Source organism: Heterocephalus glaber, unplaced genomic scaffold, assembly GCF_053883595.1.
Source record: "Heterocephalus glaber isolate CG9 unplaced genomic scaffold, H.glaber_assembly_v1.0 deba00001606, whole genome shotgun sequence".
Taxonomy (NCBI): domain Eukaryota; kingdom Metazoa; phylum Chordata; class Mammalia; order Rodentia; family Bathyergidae; genus Heterocephalus; species Heterocephalus glaber.
In genome coordinates this window covers 34,745,128-34,767,113 of record NW_028258377.1, presented here as the reverse complement: position 1 = coordinate 34,767,113, position 21,986 = coordinate 34,745,128, and the positions used below count along the sequence as shown (strand labels likewise).

At 43.0% G+C, this 21,986-nt stretch overlaps 1 protein-coding gene across 2 annotated transcripts in view; it reads left to right on the top strand.

Moving 5' to 3' along the window:
- The window catches only part of Gria1 (glutamate ionotropic receptor AMPA type subunit 1), a 309,950-nt gene that overhangs the window by 198,762 nt on the left and 89,202 nt on the right, over positions 1-21,986 (top strand). For both annotated transcript variants that reach the window (XM_004836538.4, XM_004836539.4), the window contains exons 9-11: positions 6,162-6,272; positions 6,780-6,986; positions 12,625-12,995. In XM_004836538.4, the coding sequence (XP_004836595.1) occupies positions 6,162-6,272; positions 6,780-6,986; positions 12,625-12,995 (689 nt within the window). The remainder of the gene's footprint in view (positions 1-6,161; positions 6,273-6,779; positions 6,987-12,624; positions 12,996-21,986) is intronic.

The following is a 21,986-nucleotide window of genomic DNA, read 5'->3' as shown; positions in this document are numbered from 1 at the left end:
TCAACAAACAGTTGAAATAAATTTTCAAAAAAGACTATGACATGTGAAAACTATACAAAATTAAAGTTTGTGTCCATAAATAAAGTTTCTTTGGAACACAGTCATGCTCATCTGTTTATATAGTATCTATGGCTCTTTCTGTATTGTAACAGCAGAGAGGAATAGTTGCCTCACAGGCTGTATGATCCGTAAAGCCTAAAGTACTTATCTGCCAACTCCTGGCCTGGAGATATGTTGGCTATGTTTCCCTCTTCTTTGCTGCTTTGCCATTCTTAAGTCCATTTTTTCTACTGCTATAATACAATACCATGCACTGGGTAATTTATAAAGAAAGGAAATTTACTTATCACAGTTCTGGATGCTGAGAAGTCCAGTATCGAGATTTTGGCATCTGGTGGGGGCCTTCTTGCTGTATTATAACATGGTGGCAGGCATCATAGTACACAAAGAGAGCTTGCTTTTGTAACAAACCCATTCCTGCTGTAACTAACCCATCTCCAAATAATAACAATAGTCATTCATAAGGGTTGAGCCAATAACAGCATTAATCCATTCATAAGAATAGAACCCCATGACCTAATCACCCCTTAAAGGTCCCATGTCTCCATCCATCACAATGGCAATTACATTTCAACATCAGTTTTAGCAATAACATCCAAACCACAGTACCATGAAATGACAAACTGCTAAAAGTAGAAGCCGTATTTGTATCATTTATTATATTTTCGGGCCAGGGATGTAGCTCAGTGACACAGCACCTGCCTAGCAAGAGTTAGGCCCTGAGTTCAATTCTTGATACCAATAAATGAATAAACAAATACATAAATAAATAAATATCTTTGGTGCCTAGAATATACTGACACATAGTAAACCCATGCAATTAAGTGGTTATTTATTAAATAAGTGCAACATTTATTGAATGTTGCTGGGAAATCAGTGAGCATACTTCTCTGTCCTATATTTCCATTGATCTGCCAGTAAGTAAGAAAAAAACATTCACCAAATTCAATGAAATAGCACCTCAAGCAGAACTCAGATGAAGTTACACATAAACTTATTAACTTCAAATCCTTTAAGTACCTTAGTTTAGACAACCCTAGGCTCTGTAACAGATAAACTCTGAAATTGCAGCTGTTTGATACAATAGAAGTTTATTTCTTGTTTACTCACTGACTAGTTTTTGGCCTGAGGCCGCTGGCTGAGACTCAAGTTTATGAAGGCTCCACTGTCTACCATTGAGCTTTCAGGCTGTGTGGGGCTTTATGGCTGTCAATAGTTAGTAAACAGATGGGAAGAATGAAAATGTAAACTGTACTTGAAGATTTTGCAGGGTCAGCCTGGAAGAGATGAATTTCACTTCCATTGTATTCCACTGACCAGAAGCCACGAATTTGGCCTAAGTAGGTGCAAAGCAGGCTGGGAAATTTAGTTGCTGGCTACTGAAACCACTTCTCACCAACGTTTTACATTACAGAGGTAAACAAGAACACTTGGCAGTTAACTAGTTGTCTTTGCCACTGTGGCAACTTACTTATAAAAAATTTGATCATAATGGATCTCATTTTTGGAGTTTCAAAGGGAACCTGGCGATATCAGTGTATAAATTCAATGTGATGACCGCAAAGTAAATCAATTGAATTTGCAGTTTCACGATCACCCCCTTTAAACTTCATCCACTTTAAAAAAGGCCGAGGATTTAGCTCAGCGGTTTCGCTGCCTGCTGTGCAAGCACAAGGACCTGAGTTCGATCCCCGGTACCAAAAAAATAAAAAATAAAAAAGTGACATATCATCTAGTCTCGTTTCCTATATTCAAAGCATCTTTAGAGGTAGATGGAAAACAGGAGATCAAAAATTCTAGCTGGCCCCAGGAGGAGACTTCTCACTGTCACAATTGTTTAAATCCTCTCCTGAACAAGAGCCCCAATCTTACCAAACTACTAATTCTGATTTACTTTCCAATAGAATCAAAGTTCCTGCATACCCTCAGTAGAGAATCAAAGTGCTGAATATTAATCCAATCTATTTCCCAAAGAAAGAAATCTGTTCTCGCCTCCAATGTGCAGTGTCTTTCCAAATATCTTTGCCGTCTTTCTTTTCATCAAACTCTGGAACCAGATTTCTCAGTCTACTACGTTACACAAGGTATAAGCATGAGTTTTGGCATCAAGAAGCCTCTACTAACCCTGGGAATATTTTTTTCCTACGAGAAGGTTAGCAGTAAAATAAGCTCATTCATAATACTTAACTATTGTATTAGTTTTGATATGAAAGTAGCTATAAATGAGCCAAGCTATACGACATATTTTAAAGAGACCAATTTAACATTAGTGCTATGGGATTAGCTTTGAAAGACCACTATCCTTAACAGTTAAAATTTCCTCTAAGCTATGTAAATCTGGTATACACAGATTCATCTAGCTTTTGTGCCTATATTTTATCAAAATAACTTGAAAATTTAAAGCAGATTTTTTTATTTTTTTGAACCATTTACCGTGGGACATTCTGTATGTAAAGAAAAGTTAGATTGTCAAATGAGTTTAGAAATTCTGTGGAATATATAGAGTATTTTTTTAGATTGATATTAAATAGCAAATTGCAAACTGAAATCCATTGTAATATAGAAATTCATTAACCTCCAACAAGGCACCACCACAATAAATATTCTTTAGCACGCCACCTGCTTACTATGAACTAACAACAGACTATGCACATTGTTGTACATGCGTCTACTCATTTAGGCTTTACCACAGCCCCATGAGGCAGGTACTATTAACATGTCTCCATTCTACAGGTCAAATAACTTGCCCAAGGCCAAAGTTAGTATTAGAAAAGACTAGTTCTTAAAACAGATCTACTTGAGGCCAGACTAATTTCTTGACCACTGAGCCCCTTTCAAAACAAATACTGCTTAATGCATGGTGTATATTAGAGGAATTATTTGCTAATCAAGGGAAACAACTTCCTATCTTCTCATGGTTTTGTAACAGCTGTTAAGCAGTAACAGCTAAACTTGGGGAGTAATTGTGGAGGAAGGAGGAAGGAAGAAGGGGCGGGAGGAACAGGAAAAGTGGAAGAAAGGGGACAAAACTCCTTAGAATCATCTATGGGGGAGATAATCACATTTGGCAGCCATTCTCCCAAATTTGCATTGATTTTATCAAATAATCTTACCTTTGCAGTCCATGAGATCTAAGTTCTAGTCCCTACCACTCATCTGCTGTATAATCTAGTATTATAAATTAGGTCATTTCAGCAGTCTAAGCCTACATTTTCTCATGTGTAAAACAGAGAAAATAATCCCAAGCCTATCTGTACGCTTCGCATAGTATAAGGCTCACAAGAGTCAAGTGTGTAAATACCTTGGGGATTTTTTTAATAGCAAAAACAAAAACAAAACATACACACATCATGCTATCCTACCACAGTGGTTTTGGACATGTATTATTTGACCAGAGGGCTTCTTATCAAAAGCAACTCTTAAGGAAAATCTCAGTATTGGAAATAGATGAAGAGCACAGCTAACTGCTGGGGCTGAAGTGGGGGCCTCGGAGACCCCTGCTCTGCTCTGACCCCTCCTCACCTCCCATGAAAGTGGCGAAGGGCTGGATGAAATGCTTAGTCAGTCCTCTCACAGGAGCGATGACATTTTGGAAATCTAAGTCTCTGGTTCTTGTGTCAGGAGAAAGAAATGGTTCCTTCCACATGGACTAACAGCCTCACACATGGGCAACCTCCCAGCACGCTCGCTCTGAGGTAAATGTGAACCCGGATCCTGAGAGAAACACCCCCAGGCCTCTGGAGTGCCTTAGAAACAAGGGGTGCACCGATCCCACGCGGGGTCACGGCTGTCTGCTTCATTCTCTCCTCACTCTGCTGTAAACTGTTTGTCTGTGACAGTGTGTGTGGAGCCAAGACAAGGACTCCAGGAAGCGTAGACTTCCATCTTCACCCCGAGGGGCCTCGGCACACACTCCATCTGGAGGCAGATATCAAGCAGCTAGACCGAGGGGCTCTGCCGGGCATGGGCACAAGGAAGGCCCTCAAGGCTTGGCTGGCCCAGCCCTGGAGCGCAGGGGCCTGACCTAGGGTCGGCTGCTTTGCTCAGATCTTGGCTCAGACCCTGGTTCCATGGCCCCCTTACAGCACTGGGAAAGTTGCTCTACTTCTCCACCTCACGGTTTCTACACACTTAAAATGCAGAAGATAACCGGTCGACTTTGTGGGGTTTCAGGGGATGAAAAGAATAAAACATAAAAAGCACTTAGATGAGCACCTGAAACACAAGAAGCAATCAATAAATGAGAGCTGATAGGATTCTAGAGCAGGGAGAGGGCCTCTCAGCAAGAACAGCCTAGTGGTAAAAAGCAGCTGCTGGAGATAGGTGGCCAGGATTCCAGGCCAAGTTCAGCTACTTTCCAGCTGCACCACCTTGAACAAGTTAGCAGCCTCCTCTAAGCCAGATGAAATGGCATGAAAACTGTGAAGCACTCAGACTGTGACGGCAAGAACACCACCAGTGTTGGCAATTATTATTGTTGCTGATGACTGAGAGGTCACGGGGAGAACAGCTAATCTCCCACTAAAGGAACAAGGAAGGACAGCAAGGTGTCAGTGACATTTGCAGCACTGGGCACAGCCTCTAGACTACTGGCACACAGAAACAACCAGACGCAAGGTGCTTCCAGATTTCCCCAGCTCAACTTACCCCTGATTGAAAATCCTCACAGTGGCGAGCTAAGCCAGGAGACTCCCCTTCTGAGTGGAGAGGGTGTAACTGTTTACACAGCGAAACTCTTTTACAAGCAAGCCAGGCCTTGGGCATTTTACTCCCTGCTGTTGATTACCAGGGCCAAAGCTCTCCACCTGCCCATGAACCTTTTCTTTCCCTGAACTCATTATGAACTGCAATGGGAATCAGGATTAACTGTGACATTTCTTTTGCTTTCTTTTAAGCTCATCTGTGTGTTTCTATCCAGATATAACCTCCCAGGATAATTTTTTATACTTTATTACTCTTGAACTATTATACTATAATATATAATACACAAAAATAGTGATCCAATTAATAGATTAAACATTAACCTTCCAAACATCAGTAGCTTAAGAATCCTGCTTTATTTTCTGAGGTGTTCAGCGAGTACAATCCCTATTGCGTGAAAGGCTCTGAGTGGAAACGTTCATAGTGCTGTGTGGCAGGGCTGAGAGAGACATAGAGAAGCCCAAGAGGCTGTCTCTGCTCTGAGAATACCTCTGGCACTAAGCAAACATAGACACAGACCAAGTCCTGACAAGGGAGTGGGCCGAGGAGTTCAGAGGAGCAAAGCCAAGTGGGGAAACTTGTGTAGGCCGACAGGCAGCAGAAGGAGGCAGGGCTTGAGGTCATGACAGAGGGAAGGGAAAGCCCACACATTTTGGACTAGGAAGAATATGAGGCAAGGTGTAAAGGCAGGAATTGCCCAGATACACAAGTTCTGTGGGTCCTAGGTAGAAGAGAGGTTAGTCCAGAAGGGCAGTGAGTGCTTGGGTCTAAGTGGCAGAGGCGTTGAAGGCCAAGCTAAGTAATGTAGACTACATCCTTAAGGCATCAGGGCGTCATGGAAGGTTTGGAGCCAGCAGAATGACATGGTGAATACACACACACACACACACACACACACACACACACACACACCTGAATCTGGACTTCCTATACTGCTGTCTCCTCCTCCCCTCCCTTTCCTTTCCTTCCTCCACTTCCTTTTCCCCTCCTTCACTCTCTCCATCTCTATTTAGGCAGTCATATTTTGTTTCATGATTATTCTGGAAAAGGAAGGCCAATTGGAAGTGCAGAGGAGGAGCATGAGCAGTTCAAGTTCCTAACAACCACAGCACATGCCATCCTGGACAGGGAGCAAAATGCCCAGGGCCTAGCTTGCTTGTAAAAGAGCTTCGCTGTGAAAACAGTTACACCCTCTCCACTCAGAAGGGGCAGTCTCCTGGCTTAGCTCGCCACTCAGGGGTAAGTTGAGCTGGGGAAATCTGGAAGCACCTTGCGTCTGGTTGTTTCTGTGTGCCAGTAGTCTAGAGGCTGTGCCCAGTGCTACACGGTAGGACACAGAGCTTTCCTGGGTGGTCCTGAGGAACTCGGTTTGCCTTACAGCCCCACTTTCTCATTCACAGGTCGGCTACTGGAACGAAGATGATAAGTTTGTCCCTGCAGCCACTGATGCTCAAGCCGGCGGGGACAACTCCAGTGTTCAGAACAGGACATATATCGTCACTACCATCCTAGTGAGTACTCGCTCCTTCCTCAAAGCTGCTTGGGATTCCACCCGACAGCACCAGCGGTCTCCATGTAGAGGGAGAGCAGTTCACTCTTCTTGCCAGGCAGCCCCAGGGAGTGGAGGAATGCCCTTCGAATGAGAGGTTCCGAATTTTCACTCAGAATCTCTTAGATCCATCGTCTCACTTTGTATCGATGGCTAACCCACACATGAGCTTAAGATCTAGTTCTCTTTCCTTCAACGGTATTTTTTAAAAAGATAAGATGAAGAAGAGTTCTTAAAACATAATTTGGAAGGCTGTGTATCATCTCAATGATGAAATATTGTTATTTTAACAAATTGTGCTTCCTTAACCCAAGAAATTTATAATGGGGACCAGAAATTCAGAAATATGTTTAGGGACTTCCCCAATGTTAAGCAATGTTGGTGATGTCCTCCCCCGCCATGCCAAAGTCTTCCCTGCCCATGGGTAAGTCCATAAACCACATTCTCTGTCTCCCTATTTCTCTGCCAGGAGGATCCTTATGTGATGCTCAAGAAGAATGCCAACCAGTTTGAGGGAAATGACCGCTACGAGGGCTACTGTGTAGAGCTGGCAGCAGAGATTGCCAAGCATGTGGGCTACTCCTACCGTCTTGAGATTGTCAGCGATGGGAAATACGGAGCCCGAGATCCTGACACAAAGGCCTGGAATGGCATGGTGGGAGAGCTGGTTTATGGAGTAAGTTCCTCCCGGTGTGGAGATATGGAGGACAAAAGCAGAGAGTTTGACAGGAAAGCGTCTGGTGGCTGCATGGACCTCTAATGCCTGTGTGATCCCATAACTGAGCATGGTTGCTGCTGAGTAGACAAGTCATCCACAGCCTGTTGTCTTAAGACATGCTTTGCCCAGGTTCCTGGTCCCAGAGCCTTCATCCTCACTCAGTGTCTGCTCACTTCGGTTGATTGTTGTCCAACACACATGACAGTGTAGCCCCAAGATCCATTTTCTCGAGGCAGATTTCTGAGTTTTCACTTCCCTCAACTCCCTTGGTGTCACTTTCTTCCCTCGGAGTAGGTGAGCCTGGATCCAACCTATCTTTCTAGTCACTTGCTCCTGTTCTTCCTCTGATGCAACTTCCAGTTCAGCCAGACGCCTCTTCATTCGCACCGTTCTTCAGAATGCTGCCTACCATTCTCCACCTCTAAAATCTTCCTCCCAATCTTGTAGCAAATATTACTTATGCCTAGGTGTCTTCTTTCTCCAAATGAGGTTTGAACTTTCCTTTGAACAGTTCTTGCTTTCTGCCATAGAACTTAGCTTTATGAGGTTTACTCGGCCTTGTGTAATGGTTAACTGTGTAACAAAGAGATCTACTCTGATTTTTTTTTTTACTCATCATACTTGGATTAACTCCATGCACAACTGCTGTTAAGAACTTCAATAAATAGAAGCCACTGAATACCTAACATTGTTTTCAGTTTTGGGGAGTTATTAAAAAGCAAACAATCCCCAAGGATCTGCACATTTTATTGGGGTAGGAAAGACAGTAAGAGAGAAAGTAAGCATAGAATCAAGGAATCTGAGTCACACAGTTCACACAAGAGCCAATGTGGGTTTTTCTAGCTCTCAAGAAAGGAGCTTGGAAAGAGGCCACATTGAAATAGAAAGAGAGAAGGACAGCCCAGGAATTTCTAAAGTATATTTTTTAAAAGGATGGTAGTAGAAATAAGTGAGATGTGCAAGTAGAGTGAGAAAACAGCCCTTGGCCTTGAGCCTGGGTTCAGGGGTGGTCAGGGACAAGTTGAAGTAGGAACGGACAAGGGGAAGAAGGTAGACAAGATTAGGGAGATTGGGAAGAGGGATTAGGAAGGTACTGGAGTAGAAGAATAACAAAAGGTAATGGAAGATTCCTGCTGCCATAGGCAGGAAAGGGGCCACAGTGACTTCACTCACAGACACTGAAAACAGGGCTGGTCTTGGAGCGGAAGCCTGTGTGGAGCCCAGGTTAATGTTAAGTGCTGGTCAGGAAGAAGCAGTTGCTTAGGAGCACTGTAAGCCTCATCGTCTCCTATGTGGGCAAGAGGAGGTATAACAGCTACAAGAGGTATACAAAGAGAATTCAGAAAAGAAAAAGATGGAGTAAAGAAAATATTCCTCAGGGAGGTGACCTTGGAGGTGGCCTGTGAAGGTGGTTAACAGGCTGAGGAATGGGATGTGCTTCTCCCTTTTCTTCACCCTACCCCGGCTCTCTGTGGATAAAAGACAGAGATCTGCACGGGTCATGCTGCATCCGGAGGCTGGTTTCCATGGGAACTTCCACCACGCTCTTGAGGTCATCCTCATGGCAACTGCTGTGAACTTTTCACCTTCTCCAGCATTCCTCTTCACCTTCACCTCATGTAATGCAGTTCCCTCAGTGAAAAGCCTCTCATCTGGGCGGAAGAATGGTCTGACCATCCTGGTGACAAGACCCTTCATGCTGGGCGTCTGTGCTGAGTCACTGGCTCATCAGCTCCAGGAAACTGGATTTAGCACTGTGTGTCTATGCTATTAGGACCATCCCTCTACCTCCCCTTCGCCAGGCCTGGCCCTCTATCCAGCAAAAACTATGTTCTGAAGACCCCATGATGGGCTCCATTGGCTCTTATTTTCCATCATATTATTTCCCTTTATTTTTCTACTTCCCTGAGAGAGAGCAAAATCAACCACAAACTGCCCATGCAGTCAGGAAAAAGTCACCGAGAAGCCTCTACGTTTACTGTTTCTGTGCTCTATAAACAGCTGCCAACCAATCTCTGTTTATGTTCCTTTTGCTCCCTGTTGCTCTTATCAACAATGTTAGCAGTAACATTTCATCACATAGACGCATCCAGTGCCAGGTTAAATACTTCACTTACATCCTTTCACTGATTCTTCATATCAGTCCCATAAATTACCTAAGATTATTTTCCACATTTTATAGGTTAAGTGCACTGAGGGCCAGAGAAGTTAGATAACTTGACAAGGGACACACAGCCAGTAATAGCACAGTCATAACGTGTTGCTCTGTCTTTTTTCACTCCATCCTACCTTACTCTCCCTCTTCAGAAACCATAGCTTCCAAATACTGAGCTGTACAGCCAATATGACGTGAGAACAGCCAGCAGTATTCCCAACAAGGAAATAGGTTAAGTAGCAGAAAACCCACAAGGTTTCTGCTTCTCATGTGGCTGTATCTTTGTGTCTTTTTCTTAGGTGTAATTCTTTCTGTCTTTTGGCTTGGTGAAGCAGAAAGAAAATGAGCTTTACAGACAGACACCTGGATCTGAGTTCCAACTCTGCCAGCTCCCTGGCTGCAGGATTCTTGCAAGCCACTGACCTCCTCCTTCCTAGAAGGCACGGACATGCCCTGGGCAGGATTCACTGACCTCATGCCTGACTCAGAGTAGATCGCCACCCCTGATTGTTTTATGCACTTCTTGCTTTTTCCTGCCACTTCAAAACTCTATTCTGTTTTCCCGGGTTTATCTGCAGGCATCACATCACTTGGGATCTCCTAGGTCCTTGAAAGTTGGGCCCTTAATGAGCAGCCTCAGTGTCACCTATAAACTCATTAGAAATGCAGATCCTCACATCTCATCCCAGACCTGCTGAAACTAGAAACTCTGCCCCCTGTTCCCAACAGCCCTCCCCGTGATTCTGATGCACACTCGAGTTTGCCAGCCACATCCTGAGACATTTTTTTGGTACTGGGGATCGAACGCAGGACCTTGCACTAGCAAGGTAGCCATGGTGCCACAGAGCTAAATCCCTGGCCCTTACGATGCCTTTTTAAATGAGAAAATTGATGTCCAGAAAACCAAATTGTTTCACTTGAAGCTACTCAGCCACCAAGTTACAGAGAAGAGAAGCTCGGTTTTCCATCACCTCTGCCTTTGACAGTCCTGTGAAGCACTGGTAATTACTCACATAGTGGAAACCAACTGCTGGGGCCTCTTGGCCAATATCAAACAAACCAAAACATGACTGCTTTGCACAAACCACCTTCCCTGTCTGCACCTGGGTTCACTACCTAGAAAACAGCCTACTACGTGTTCAGCCTACACATTTAGGTATCTTTTCATACTTCAGGAAATGAATGTCCCATAGAAAATTAACCTTGGCGATACTGCCTCCTATGTACCTTTCTATGAAATACTCAACACATAGTGGTCTTTTATGGTTTTGAGTCCTGCCCCAAAGTAAGTTGTTTAAATCTGTGTTTCCCAAACATGTTCATTTTCAAGTTATACTTATTAACATCCCTCCAGAAACATGGAACCAATTTTTGAACTGCTAAATGAACTAATCCTTAAGATGATATTATTCTATAATTTTAGGGTCTATGATTCCTTTTATTACATCATGTTAGAAAGCATCAAATGAATCTGTTCAATACCTTTTATCAGTCTCAGAGCTGGACTTCATCACCCTCTGGGTAACTTGGCATCAATCATGACATTGTTTCTCTCTCCTGCTCCTTTTCTGTGTTGGTTTACAGAAAAGAGTAGACATCTTCTCCCTTGCACTGGCTTGAGAGTATTAATAAAAATTATCCTGGTTGATGCAGGGAGTGTTAGGAAAAAAAACAGAATTACTGTGAAATTCACACCTGATGCCACATTGCTTTACAGAGAGTTTCTTGCTAAAAGTGAGAATTTAAAACATTCTGGAGCCAGACTTTTTATTCCACTTAAAGCACTTCCTCAGTAGCCGCACCTAATGAGAGCAACTACAAGAAACTCCCTGTAAGAAACAGCTGGCTGGTGGATTGGCAGGATCATCATCCACATGGCATAAACCACCAGCCACATATCTGGATTGCTGTGTGGCATCATAAGAGAGAGCCAGTCACCCCAAACAGACTTGCTCAGGCGTCTCTCACCTCGGAAATGAATGTTGTGGCATCTGTCCATGGAAACCCTCTTAGGTTTCCAGGATCTCTTAGTCTTGGGCCAACAGGGCAGGGGATTTTTACCAAGTAGGTGCCAAGGCTTCTATGATTAGAGAAAGGTAGGCAAGACAGAAGAGCCAGGCCTGGTGATTCCACATGCTGGAAGCCCAAGGATGAACACTGTTGCAACCTTTTCATGTTTATCAACATGATGGATTTCAAATATAAGAACTGAATTACTTATGTATTTCTCAGCAATCTTAGCTTAAAAATATACTTTACTTCCTCACTGCTAGGCCTTTACTCACCTGGTTCCTTCCTCCTGGAATGCTGTTCTGCTCTAGAGCCACGTGTCAAATCCTACCCTCCTGCCATCCCAGATCTATACTTCACCCTTTTCTGATGCAGTCCCTGATCTCCACAGCTGGAGTGAATCCCTCTCAGTCTCCTATAGCATTTTACAACCTCTTGGAAAGCATATATCCTGTCTACTTTATAGATGGGAAAACTCTGTGTGTGTATGTGTGTGTGTGTGTGTGTGTGTGTGTGTGTGTGTGTGTGTTACTCTCCCCTACTATTTTGTAATTCCTTGAATGTGGGGACCATGGTTTACCTAGAGCTTCCAGCCTAGACTTACTACTAAGTGCTCAATAAATGTTTATTGAGTTAAATTTGCCTTTGCCTCCTTGTTAGCCAGGATAATCTTCACTTCAGGTAAAAGAAATCCAATTCAAACTGACTTAGGCAAATAGGATTGGCTCATGTTCTTGGCCACAGAGGAATTTATTGACACATGTTCCTAAGGAGCCCAGGGTAAGCCCTGAATTTAGAGTGACCTACATTACAGCATCGGGCATCATCTTCTGTATCATTCAGCTCAGGGCTACTTCTCAGTAGACTCACTTGGATCTCATGCCATCTTTGGCTGTTCAAGAACAAGCAAGGGGAGTATACTGATTGGCCTGACCTGGGTCACGTGCTTCCTGGTATAACCAGCGCAGTCAGCCCCATTCCAACATAGAGGGCAGTGTAGGGAAGGCATGGTCTCCTACCACATGAAGGTGGTAGGGCTGCTGGGCAGACAAAAACAATAGAATCACAACAGTCACCTTCTTGCAGAAGGAGGAACAAGCCTCTGGCAAGGTGAACTGTCAAATAACAGAATAATCTCTCCTGTAATATATTGAGATGATCACCCATTTGACAGAAATATTTTATAGAACTGGGAGGACTGGACTTTCAAAGTTCCTTCCCATTTTCACATTCTTTTTTTTTTTTTTTGGTGTCAGGGATCAAACTTGGGACCTTGCACTTGTGAGACAGGTGGCAGAACCACTAAGCTAAATCCCCAGCCCCCATTTTCACATTCTTGAAGACACAAAAGAATATTCACAATGAAAAGAGGGAAAAAAAGAGAACACAGAGAGATGCTAAGCTCAACTGCCTTTTATTTTATTTTTGCAGAGAGCAGATGTGGCCGTGGCCCCCTTAACTATCACCTTGGTTCGGGAAGAGGTTATAGACTTCTCCAAGCCATTTATGAGTTTGGGTATCTCCATCATGATTAAAAAGCCACAGAAGTCCAAGCCAGGAGTATTTTCCTTCCTCGATCCTTTGGCTTATGAGATTTGGATGTGCATCGTTTTTGCCTACATTGGAGTGAGCGTCGTCCTCTTCCTGGTCAGTCGCTTCAGCCCCTATGAGTGGCACAGCGAAGAGTTTGAGGAAGGACGAGACCAGACAACCACTGACCAATCAAATGAGTTTGGGATATTCAACAGCTTGTGGTTCTCCCTGGGAGCCTTCATGCAGCAAGGATGTGACATTTCTCCCAGGTCAGTCGGCTCTTTCCTCAACCTTTGTTCAAGGCTATATATTTCTGGGGGGAAAAACACTGGAAATGTAAGAGATAGGAATTATGTTTTCTTCTACTCTGTACAATTAATTGCATGTTGCATGTTATGGATTATCTGGATGCATTCATGGCTAATCCAGCTCTGTCTGCTATCTGCTATCTGGTGAATGTGTTTTATTGAGATTAATAGGCACAATCATGACTGAAGTGCAGAGAAATAATGGGGGAACAGGGTGGTACAAGTGATCCTTACTGAGGACCTATAATATGCCAAGCATGGTTCTGAGTCCTGTACACTCATCACTTTGATGAATTCTCACAGAAGCAGAATATGGGACTCACCTTCTATCTGGGTTTATAAATGAGGAACCACAGAAATATTGACTGTCTTCCCAAGGTTATACAGTCAGTAGTAGATAGGTGAGTTGAGGTTCAGACCACTGTCCTGTCCTACTTACGCACGATAGAGGAGTCGTGGGTTCTGAGGGGTGGCACGTCGGGGTGGTCCTAAAGTCATCTCACCCTGGGAGACTTTGGCTTCTTCATGCTAAAGAGAAAAGTATTCTTATCTTTGAGAAAGACCCTGAAAACACCCTAATTCCTTTGATGATACAAATGTATTTCTTGTGATTCAAAAGAAACCAAGAGAAGTACCTCAGATATTGCAAAATCAGTGGGGTTTTAGACCCTCACAAGTAACCAGAGTAGCTTCATTTTTGTTTGTTTTATATGTTGAACTCGTGAATGCAGTCTATTTTGAAACAAGTGGATCTAAGGCCAAGAGAAGAGGAAAAATAGGAAGGACAAAGTGGAAAAAGAAAATTGAAAATCAATAATCTAGACCAATTCTCATGCTTGCTGGCCTTCTGTACTTATGTGTATTTTTTTACCCATATTCTAGAATGTTCATGCATAAACTCCTTTAATTTAACTTATAATAAGCACGGGCTATATATTCTTTCACAGTTACTTAGTGGCTGTGAACTCTCTTTCCTGTAGGCATTCCCTTGCAGATCCCCAAATTTCAAAAGCAGGCAGAGAGGCATAGCTTAACTTTGACCTCCATGGATAGATCCGGGGCATAAGTGCATAAATACCAGGCTCCTGGAAATTTACCGGAGGTATGCTTACCCCCTTAATCATTTGTATTTGACTGCCAATGAGGACCAATGTGTCTAAGCAGCAGTGGAGTAAAATCTTCCTAACAAGCTTTACCTAAGACTTATTTTGCCTGCTGTATAATCTGGAAAGTCTCAACATTCACCATTATAAACTTGTTTTTCTTTAAATAAGAAGACAGTCGGGGGGGGCGGGTGCAAGAGGAACGTGGGAGAGGAGGTGTGAGACTGGATGCTTGGCCAACACTGTCAAACACATGGTGAAGAGTAGAAAGAATCAAGCAGGGGAAGGGCTTTCTTAAAAATAAACCAGGCCAGTAGATACACAGTGGAAAAAACAATTCCTATCTAGTCAGAATCATGTAGGGCCATCAAACCCAGCATATGTCATGAGCTTGTTTTTCTGTTATTTGCTTCATGAGTAGGCATCTACTTCTTAACAATGCTCCCATGGTCTGACCTAGATTGTATTTTCACACTTCCCACCAGCCATCCGGAGGTCTCAGCTCATGGTTCCCACACTGAGTCTCTATTAGGCATGTTTTTGTTTAATCCGTCCGTATTAGGCAGTGATTGTCCAAAATTTCCTGCCAGGCACTGGAGCCGATGCACGTATTCACCAGGTCACCACAGCCCCCACCTCCCTGCTTCATTGCTGTGTTACTGAGCTGCCTCCTGAGGGTATCTGACATCTAAATGAAAGAAGATTTTCAAACTATGTGCCCCGGACTTCTGAGAGTTCCTCTAGGGTTGTCTCAGAAACTCAGTGAGCTGAGGAAAAGAACGAACAGCGCATATCTAGCCATCCTCCTCCATGGCTTTGCATAACAACCCACTCTGTGCTTCTGTTCTCTGTTTGGTAAAATGAAAATAACAGTTTTGAATATTGGTGTGAGATTTAAAAGAAGGCCATTCATTTAGAACCTGTTACACAGGACCTAGCCTTCACATAGGAACCCTACGAAATGGATAGATTTTTTGTTTATATGTCTGTTTGCTTTGTTTTGTTTTGTTTTGTTTTTTGATTGGCTTTCCTTACAGGACTTTTTTTGGCTAAAGTTCACTAAAAGAAAGGGAGTGCTGTTCACAGGGGTCTGAAAGTCTAGCGCACTCTTCTGGAAAAGTCCAGGGACAAAGCAGAAATAGCTACTGGTTCACTCCAGAGACCAGCAGTACCTAGATTCCTGGGTCTCTTCCTCATGAAAACTAAGAGGAAGGATTTGTGGACTATGGAGGAAGTGTGTGATAGACACAAGAGTGAACTATCAAAATAAGGAATTTTATCTACTTCAGACAGTCTTCCTTATCAAGCCTGCCTTGGCCATTCTGAGTTTAAGAGCCTGTAGAAACCCCTCTAAGGGTCAAAATTATGTCATCCCAATGTTTCTTGAAAATATACTTTGAGCCAGACAAAAGGACAAGGACTCTAAGACAGTAATAAGAGGCAGACCCAACCAGATAATGATAAACTCCACAAAAACTGCTCTTGCTGTGTATCCATGTCCTGGTCTTCTCTATATTAGTTGCTGTGGTGCTGCTTGCATCCTTCAAATGAGCTTGAGTTCATTGTTCCCACTGCTTATTTCAATATCACAAATATACCATAAATCCACTAATTTAGGGTTTGGAGAACTAAATTCCATCTGAATTGCATATATCTACACTCATACACAAATAGCTTTAACTCATTCTAATCTCTTCAAAATTATCATTTATGCCAGTAACCAAAAGCCAACAAAATGTGGTCAAACATAGTTATTCACAAGTAACAGCAACAACAACAAAACCCTCATCAGGGCTTGAGGGTTATCTCAGATTGTAGGTTAGCCAGCTTGGGGGTTATCTTTCTGACATGCTAAAGAAACATGGTAGCAGGCAGTGGTTCATGGCTTAGTGAAATCTGGATGGGCTGTTCTGCAATTCTCCTGGCCTTTTCTTCTTGTTCACAAGGAGGGCCACTCCCAGATATTTTACCCACATTTATGCAGTGAGAGAAGGAGGAAGTGTTTCCAGCCATATCTGTCTCTTTGGATCCAGAAAACCAAAGTATAAGAAAATACTCTCCACCCCAAGCAGATGTCTGCTTCTACCTCGCTGATCAGAAGACTAACCCATGATTACTTATGCTGGCAAGCAAAAATAGGAAGGCAAGAATTTAGACTTTCTACCCTCTAGAGAAGGGATGGAAATGTATTTGGGAGAGTTAACCTGCAGCCTTGGCCACATTATCTAAAGTCAATGTTTTCTGTAGCACCACTAATCCATAAAGATAATCTGTAATGAGCACATTCAATAATGTATGCCGGCAAGTGCAATGACCCCTCCCCTTTTCCTTTGAAATGTTTCTGTGATAAATGGCTTTCTGGAACCTATTTTTTAACAGTGAAAGTTGAATCCAGCTTAGCTGTGATCACAGGTTACAATGTTTTTTTCACTACTCTGATGGGGAGACTAGGAAGCCACCCATGAACGGACCTTGTAGGCCTGCTGCCTGAGCCCAAAGACCTACATATAATAGATATTTTGGATGGCTTTTTTCCATATAGAGAAACATTTTGAAAAATACATTAAAGGAAAAACAAAAATTACCACAGACAAAATTTATCTTTCTTTTCCCCATGTTTCCTTTCTTTCTTCCCTATGTGTGGCCAACAGCATTTATCATTCACTCAACAGATATTACTAACTGCCCATGACTTGCAGGGTATGGTTTTAGGTACTGGGAATATAGTGGTGATGTGGCCTGGAGTGGAGTAGGAGGCTTTGCTTCAAGGAGCTGGAAGTATATTGGTATAAGACAGAACAAGCAATTATGAATGTATAAATTTTGATATGCTACCAAAAAGAATGAACCTGCTGTTGCAATAGATGTGAAATTAAAGAAAGTGGAATTAAAGGATAATTACTTAGAGTGTTTTGAGAAGGTTTCTCTGAGGACCTGATGGGTAAGAGAGAGCCAGGCTTGTATGAAGCTGAGAGATACACATAGCCATGAGTAAAGTTCCCAGGTAGATGAGAGCCTAGTGGTCTCACAGACTGGAGAACTAATGTGTAGGCCCAGCTTTTAGTGAACAAGGACCACAGGGGCTTGAGATAGTATTGGAAAAGTAGGCAAAGGCCAGGTCATTCGTGTATAGATGTGGGGTTTAGGCTAAATGAAATGGAAAGCCATTGGGGGTCCTAAGCAAAAGAAGAGTTGAATTGCATCCTAAAATACCACTCTGGGGAGCTATGGGGAAAGTGAATTAGGGAAGAGAAGAGTCCAAAGGAGAGGCAGAGGGAACAGACACAAGGCATCTACAGCTATCCAAGTGAAATTGCAGTGGTAGAAATCATGATGGTTGTGGACATGGATTTATGATCTACTTGGAAAGTGGAATTGACAGGACTTGCTAATGGGGTGGATCTGTGAAGATAAGGAGAGGGAAGACGTGAGACAAACCCTGGAGGGCAGATGCACCTGCAAAACATGGATTCAAGGTTCCAGAGACATTTAGCTCTAAATGGGACCTTAGCGTGTTCTAGTTTACCCATCTCATTATAGACGAGAGTAAGGCCCAACATGGCGAAGGTTCTTTCTCTGATGTCACCCCGCCAATACCCACAGCCAGGCAGTCTCACCGAGAGGCACTGTTAGGTACAGGTGAATTAGGAGCCACCCTCTTCAGCAGATCTCCCAAAGCCCCATTTCCTCAGCGATCCCCTTGGGGGTCAGTTCTTCCCAGGTTCAGGTGACTTTAGTAAGGAGAATGAGAGGGTACAGAAGAGCCTCAGGAGAATACAGCAACGTGAGACATCATGCTTTCAGCTTTCGGGACTCTCTCTTTTATTCCTGATCACAGTCTGTATCAGTGTGTATGGTAATTATCCCCACCTGATGAAGATAATCACTCTCAGCCAGAAGTCTCCTGAGGCGTGGGAGTGACAGCACTGGGGAGATCTCCCAGAACCCTGTATCACACACACACCCTCAGCTAATTTACTGGTTGGGGGCCCGGTAACTGACTCACCCTGACTGTGGGAACAGGGTGGCCAAGGGGGAAAACCCAAGCAGATACTCAAGGACAGCCTGACCTTCGTATTCCCATACAATTTCCATGGCAACCAGTATAGCATGGGAACTGAGAGGCATGGGAAAACTTCCCCCTTGCACCTCCTGCTGTCCCTCGTACCCTCCCAGAGAGAGCCATGCAAACCCATTCCTCTTGCTCATGTGGAGTTCACTGGTGGGTTTGGGAAGGAGAAGAGGAAGCTGGGATTTGAAGGAAGTGACCCAAGAAATGAAATCCTTTCTCTTTTTTTTTTTTTTCTTTTTGGTACCAGGGATCAAACTCAGGACCTTATGCTTGTGAGGCAGGTGACGGCCCCACTGAGCTAAATCCCTGGCCCCAAATCCTTTCATATTTTGAAAGGAGAAGCCTGATTTAGGCCACAAGTTCACTGTTGCAAGGAACAGAGTCACAAGGCTGTGTGAACAGTGAGAAATGCATGATAAATGCTCCTGGGCTTGAGACTAGGTAAGGGGGCTTCTGCTGAGACCCCTGTGTTTGAATCACCTGGGTTGTTTGTTCAAGTGCAGGTTCTCAGACCTGTGGAGCTGGTAGCTCTGCAGATGCAGAGGACTGTGCATTTTTTACCCCCTCCCGCCATATATTCTACAGTTACCCATAGAATATATGGGCAGTGAAGTTTAGAAGTCACCAAACTGGGATGCTATCCATAGAAAGATAGCTCAGAAGTACAGAAAGAAGGTCCATGGGGCAGGTAGAAATGGTGCCAACTAACAACCACAAACACTGATCCCAGGCTCTGCCTGCTCACTGCCCTAGAGTACGTTCCTTGCCAGGTGAGTAGGGCCTTGGACAGAGAGGGACCAGTGTGACCATTGCAGCAAAGGCCTTGCTGGTGACCTTGCCTTTTTATGTGGCCCAAACTATCAGGAAAAGCTCGCACAGAGACTCGGGGAAATTTGCCTTCACTTTTTCACCATTAAAAGCAACGCGAAGGAAGGGACTGGCTGGGAGGGGACTAGGCTGTCCTGGCAGATGTGATGCATGCATGGACTTTCTGTGGGTGACCCCAGCACCCCATTGTGGGGACTGCCAGATGAGGACTCCAGCTAACTTTCCAACTTTAGTTCTCTACTTCCTGGTGGAAAGACCCAAGAGCCAGACACTGCTACTGAGTCACGGAACTTTGGGGGAAAGAATAAGTTTTAGAAGCTTCAAAAGTGTGACATGGAGATATTAAAATGAAAGCAGTGACAGGAAAATGAAAGCCTTCACTGAATATGCAAAGGAAAACATTGTTTTCTGTATCTCAACCAGCACTTCTGGTCATCAGTAGGGAGAGACTTAAACTGCTGTCTAAGTTGCTGTGGAAGTTCATCACTAGAACAGTTTTTCATTTGTTTGTTTTTGCTTCGCAGTACTAGGAGTTGAACCAGGACCTTGCACTTGCTAGGCAAGTGCTATACCACAGACCTACATTCCCACTCCTTTACTTTATTTTAAGACAAGGTCTTGCTGAATCGTCCAGTTTGGACTTAAACTGTCAATCCACCCACCTCAACTTCTTGAACTTCTTGGATTACAAGTGCATGACACCATGCCTGGCATTGAACAGTTTTATTGTAGGGGAGATATATTTTCTTTAAAACTGCAAATGGGCCATTTTTCAGAAAGTTTTTCACATCACTGAAAGAGATGTTTAGGCCCCAGCCCAGAGGAAGGGGCTTGCAGGCCACTGTTCCACTGCTCCCAACACAGAGGAGGTGAGCTGCACAGGCATCAACAGCAATCCCCCTACCCCCCACCCATGTCAAATGAGAAGACAAATAAACAAGTTTCAAAAGCAGATTTGCAGATCACCTACAGCAGCCCCAAAGGGAAAGGAGATGGAACACTCTGATGCTCAATCACCTGGACTCCCTGAACTGACAACAAAAGAGGATCTGGAAAAAATGAAATCAGATATAATTTCTCAGATAACAGCAGAGATTGTGCCCATAGTGCAAGACATGATTAATAAATCTAGAGAGGACATGGACAAATAAATAGGGGAGCTGAGGAACATGATGGAATCCCAACATAGGAAAAAAATGGAATCCATAAAACAGATACAAACAGATTTCCAGGAGATTAAAAACTCCATTGAAAGTCTACACAGCACAATGAGCCAATGTGAGGACAGAATTTCAGATATAGAAGATAAGATTGCAATTAGTGACCAGGAAAAGAAAAATTGCTTCAAAATTATAAGGAACCATGAGAAATCAATCCAGCAGCTGCTAGATGATGCAAAGAAGAATAACATAAGGCTAATCAGAGTCAATGAAGAAACAGGAGAGAGTACAGATGACATTAAAAAACTGTTCACAGAAATAATGGCAGAAAACTTCCCAAGCAGGGGAAAAGATACATGAGGCATATAGGATTCCAATTAGCCTTGATCAAAAAAAAATGTACACATAGGCATATAATTGTTAAGATTCCAGAAACCCAAGAGAAGAAGAAAGTTCTACAAGCAGTGAGAGAAAAGAAACAAATCACATACAAAGGAAAACCCATCAGAATCACAGCAGACTTCTCAGTGCAAACCCTCAAGGCAAGAAGAACTTGGAGTGATGTATTTCAAGCCCTAAAGGAAAACAGCCTCCAACCCAGATTGATGGACCCTACAAAACTATCTTTCAAAATGGATGGAGAAATAAGATACTTTCATGACAAAGAGCACCTGAGGAACTTCATCAATACCAAACCAGCACTCCAAAAAATTTTAGATAATATCCTAGGAACAGACAATGAGGATCACAACCCCAGGAAGCACAGCAGAATGAATCCATCGGGTGCAACAAGAAATTAAATACAAAGGGGGAGAACCCAACAAAAAGAAAAAGTCATGACAATGATAACTCAATATGTATCAGTTATAACCATCAATTTTTTTTTTTTTTTGGTACCAGGGATTGAACTCGGGACCTTGTGCTTGCAAGGCAGGTGGTGGAACCACTGAGCTAAATCCCTGGCCCCAATGACCATCAATGTTAATGGTCTCAATTCACCAATCAAAAGAAATAGACTGGCAGAATGGGTCAAGAAGCAAAATCCAACAATATGCTGCATACAAGAAACACACTTAATTCAAAAAGAAACTCATAGATTGAAATTTAAAGGGGAGAAAAAAATACTCCATGTGACGGGAACCTGAAAAAAAGGAAGAATACCTATCCTCTATGCTTATCAAATGGATTTCAAACCAACACTGATTAAGAGAGACAAAGAAGGACACTACATCCTTATAAAAGGAACAGTCCAAGAGGAAGAGATGACAATCATAAATATCTATGCACCAAACACTAGTGCACCCAACTATATAAAACAAATACTAACGGACATGAAAAGTCATATATGCACTAATACAATAGTAGTGGGGGACCCCAATACCCCACAGTCACAAATAGATAGATCAACTAGACAAAAAAATAAGTAATGAAATACTAGAACTCAATCAAACTCTTGAACAAATGAACTTAACAGATGTTTACAGAGTGTTCCACCCCCAAAAATAAGAATACACATTCTTTTTGGCACCACATGGTTCATTCTCCAAAATAGACCACATACTCACTCATAGAAGGTGTTTAAGTAAATGCAAAGGAGTTGAAGTTATCCCTTGTATATTATCAGACCATAGTGAGATGAAATTGGAGATCAATAACAAAAGAAACCACAAAAATTATATAAACACATGGAAATTGAAAAACACATTTCTGAATAACCAATGGGTCACAGAAGAAATTAAAGAAGAAATCAGACAGTTCCTTCAATTAAATGACAAGGACAATACAACAT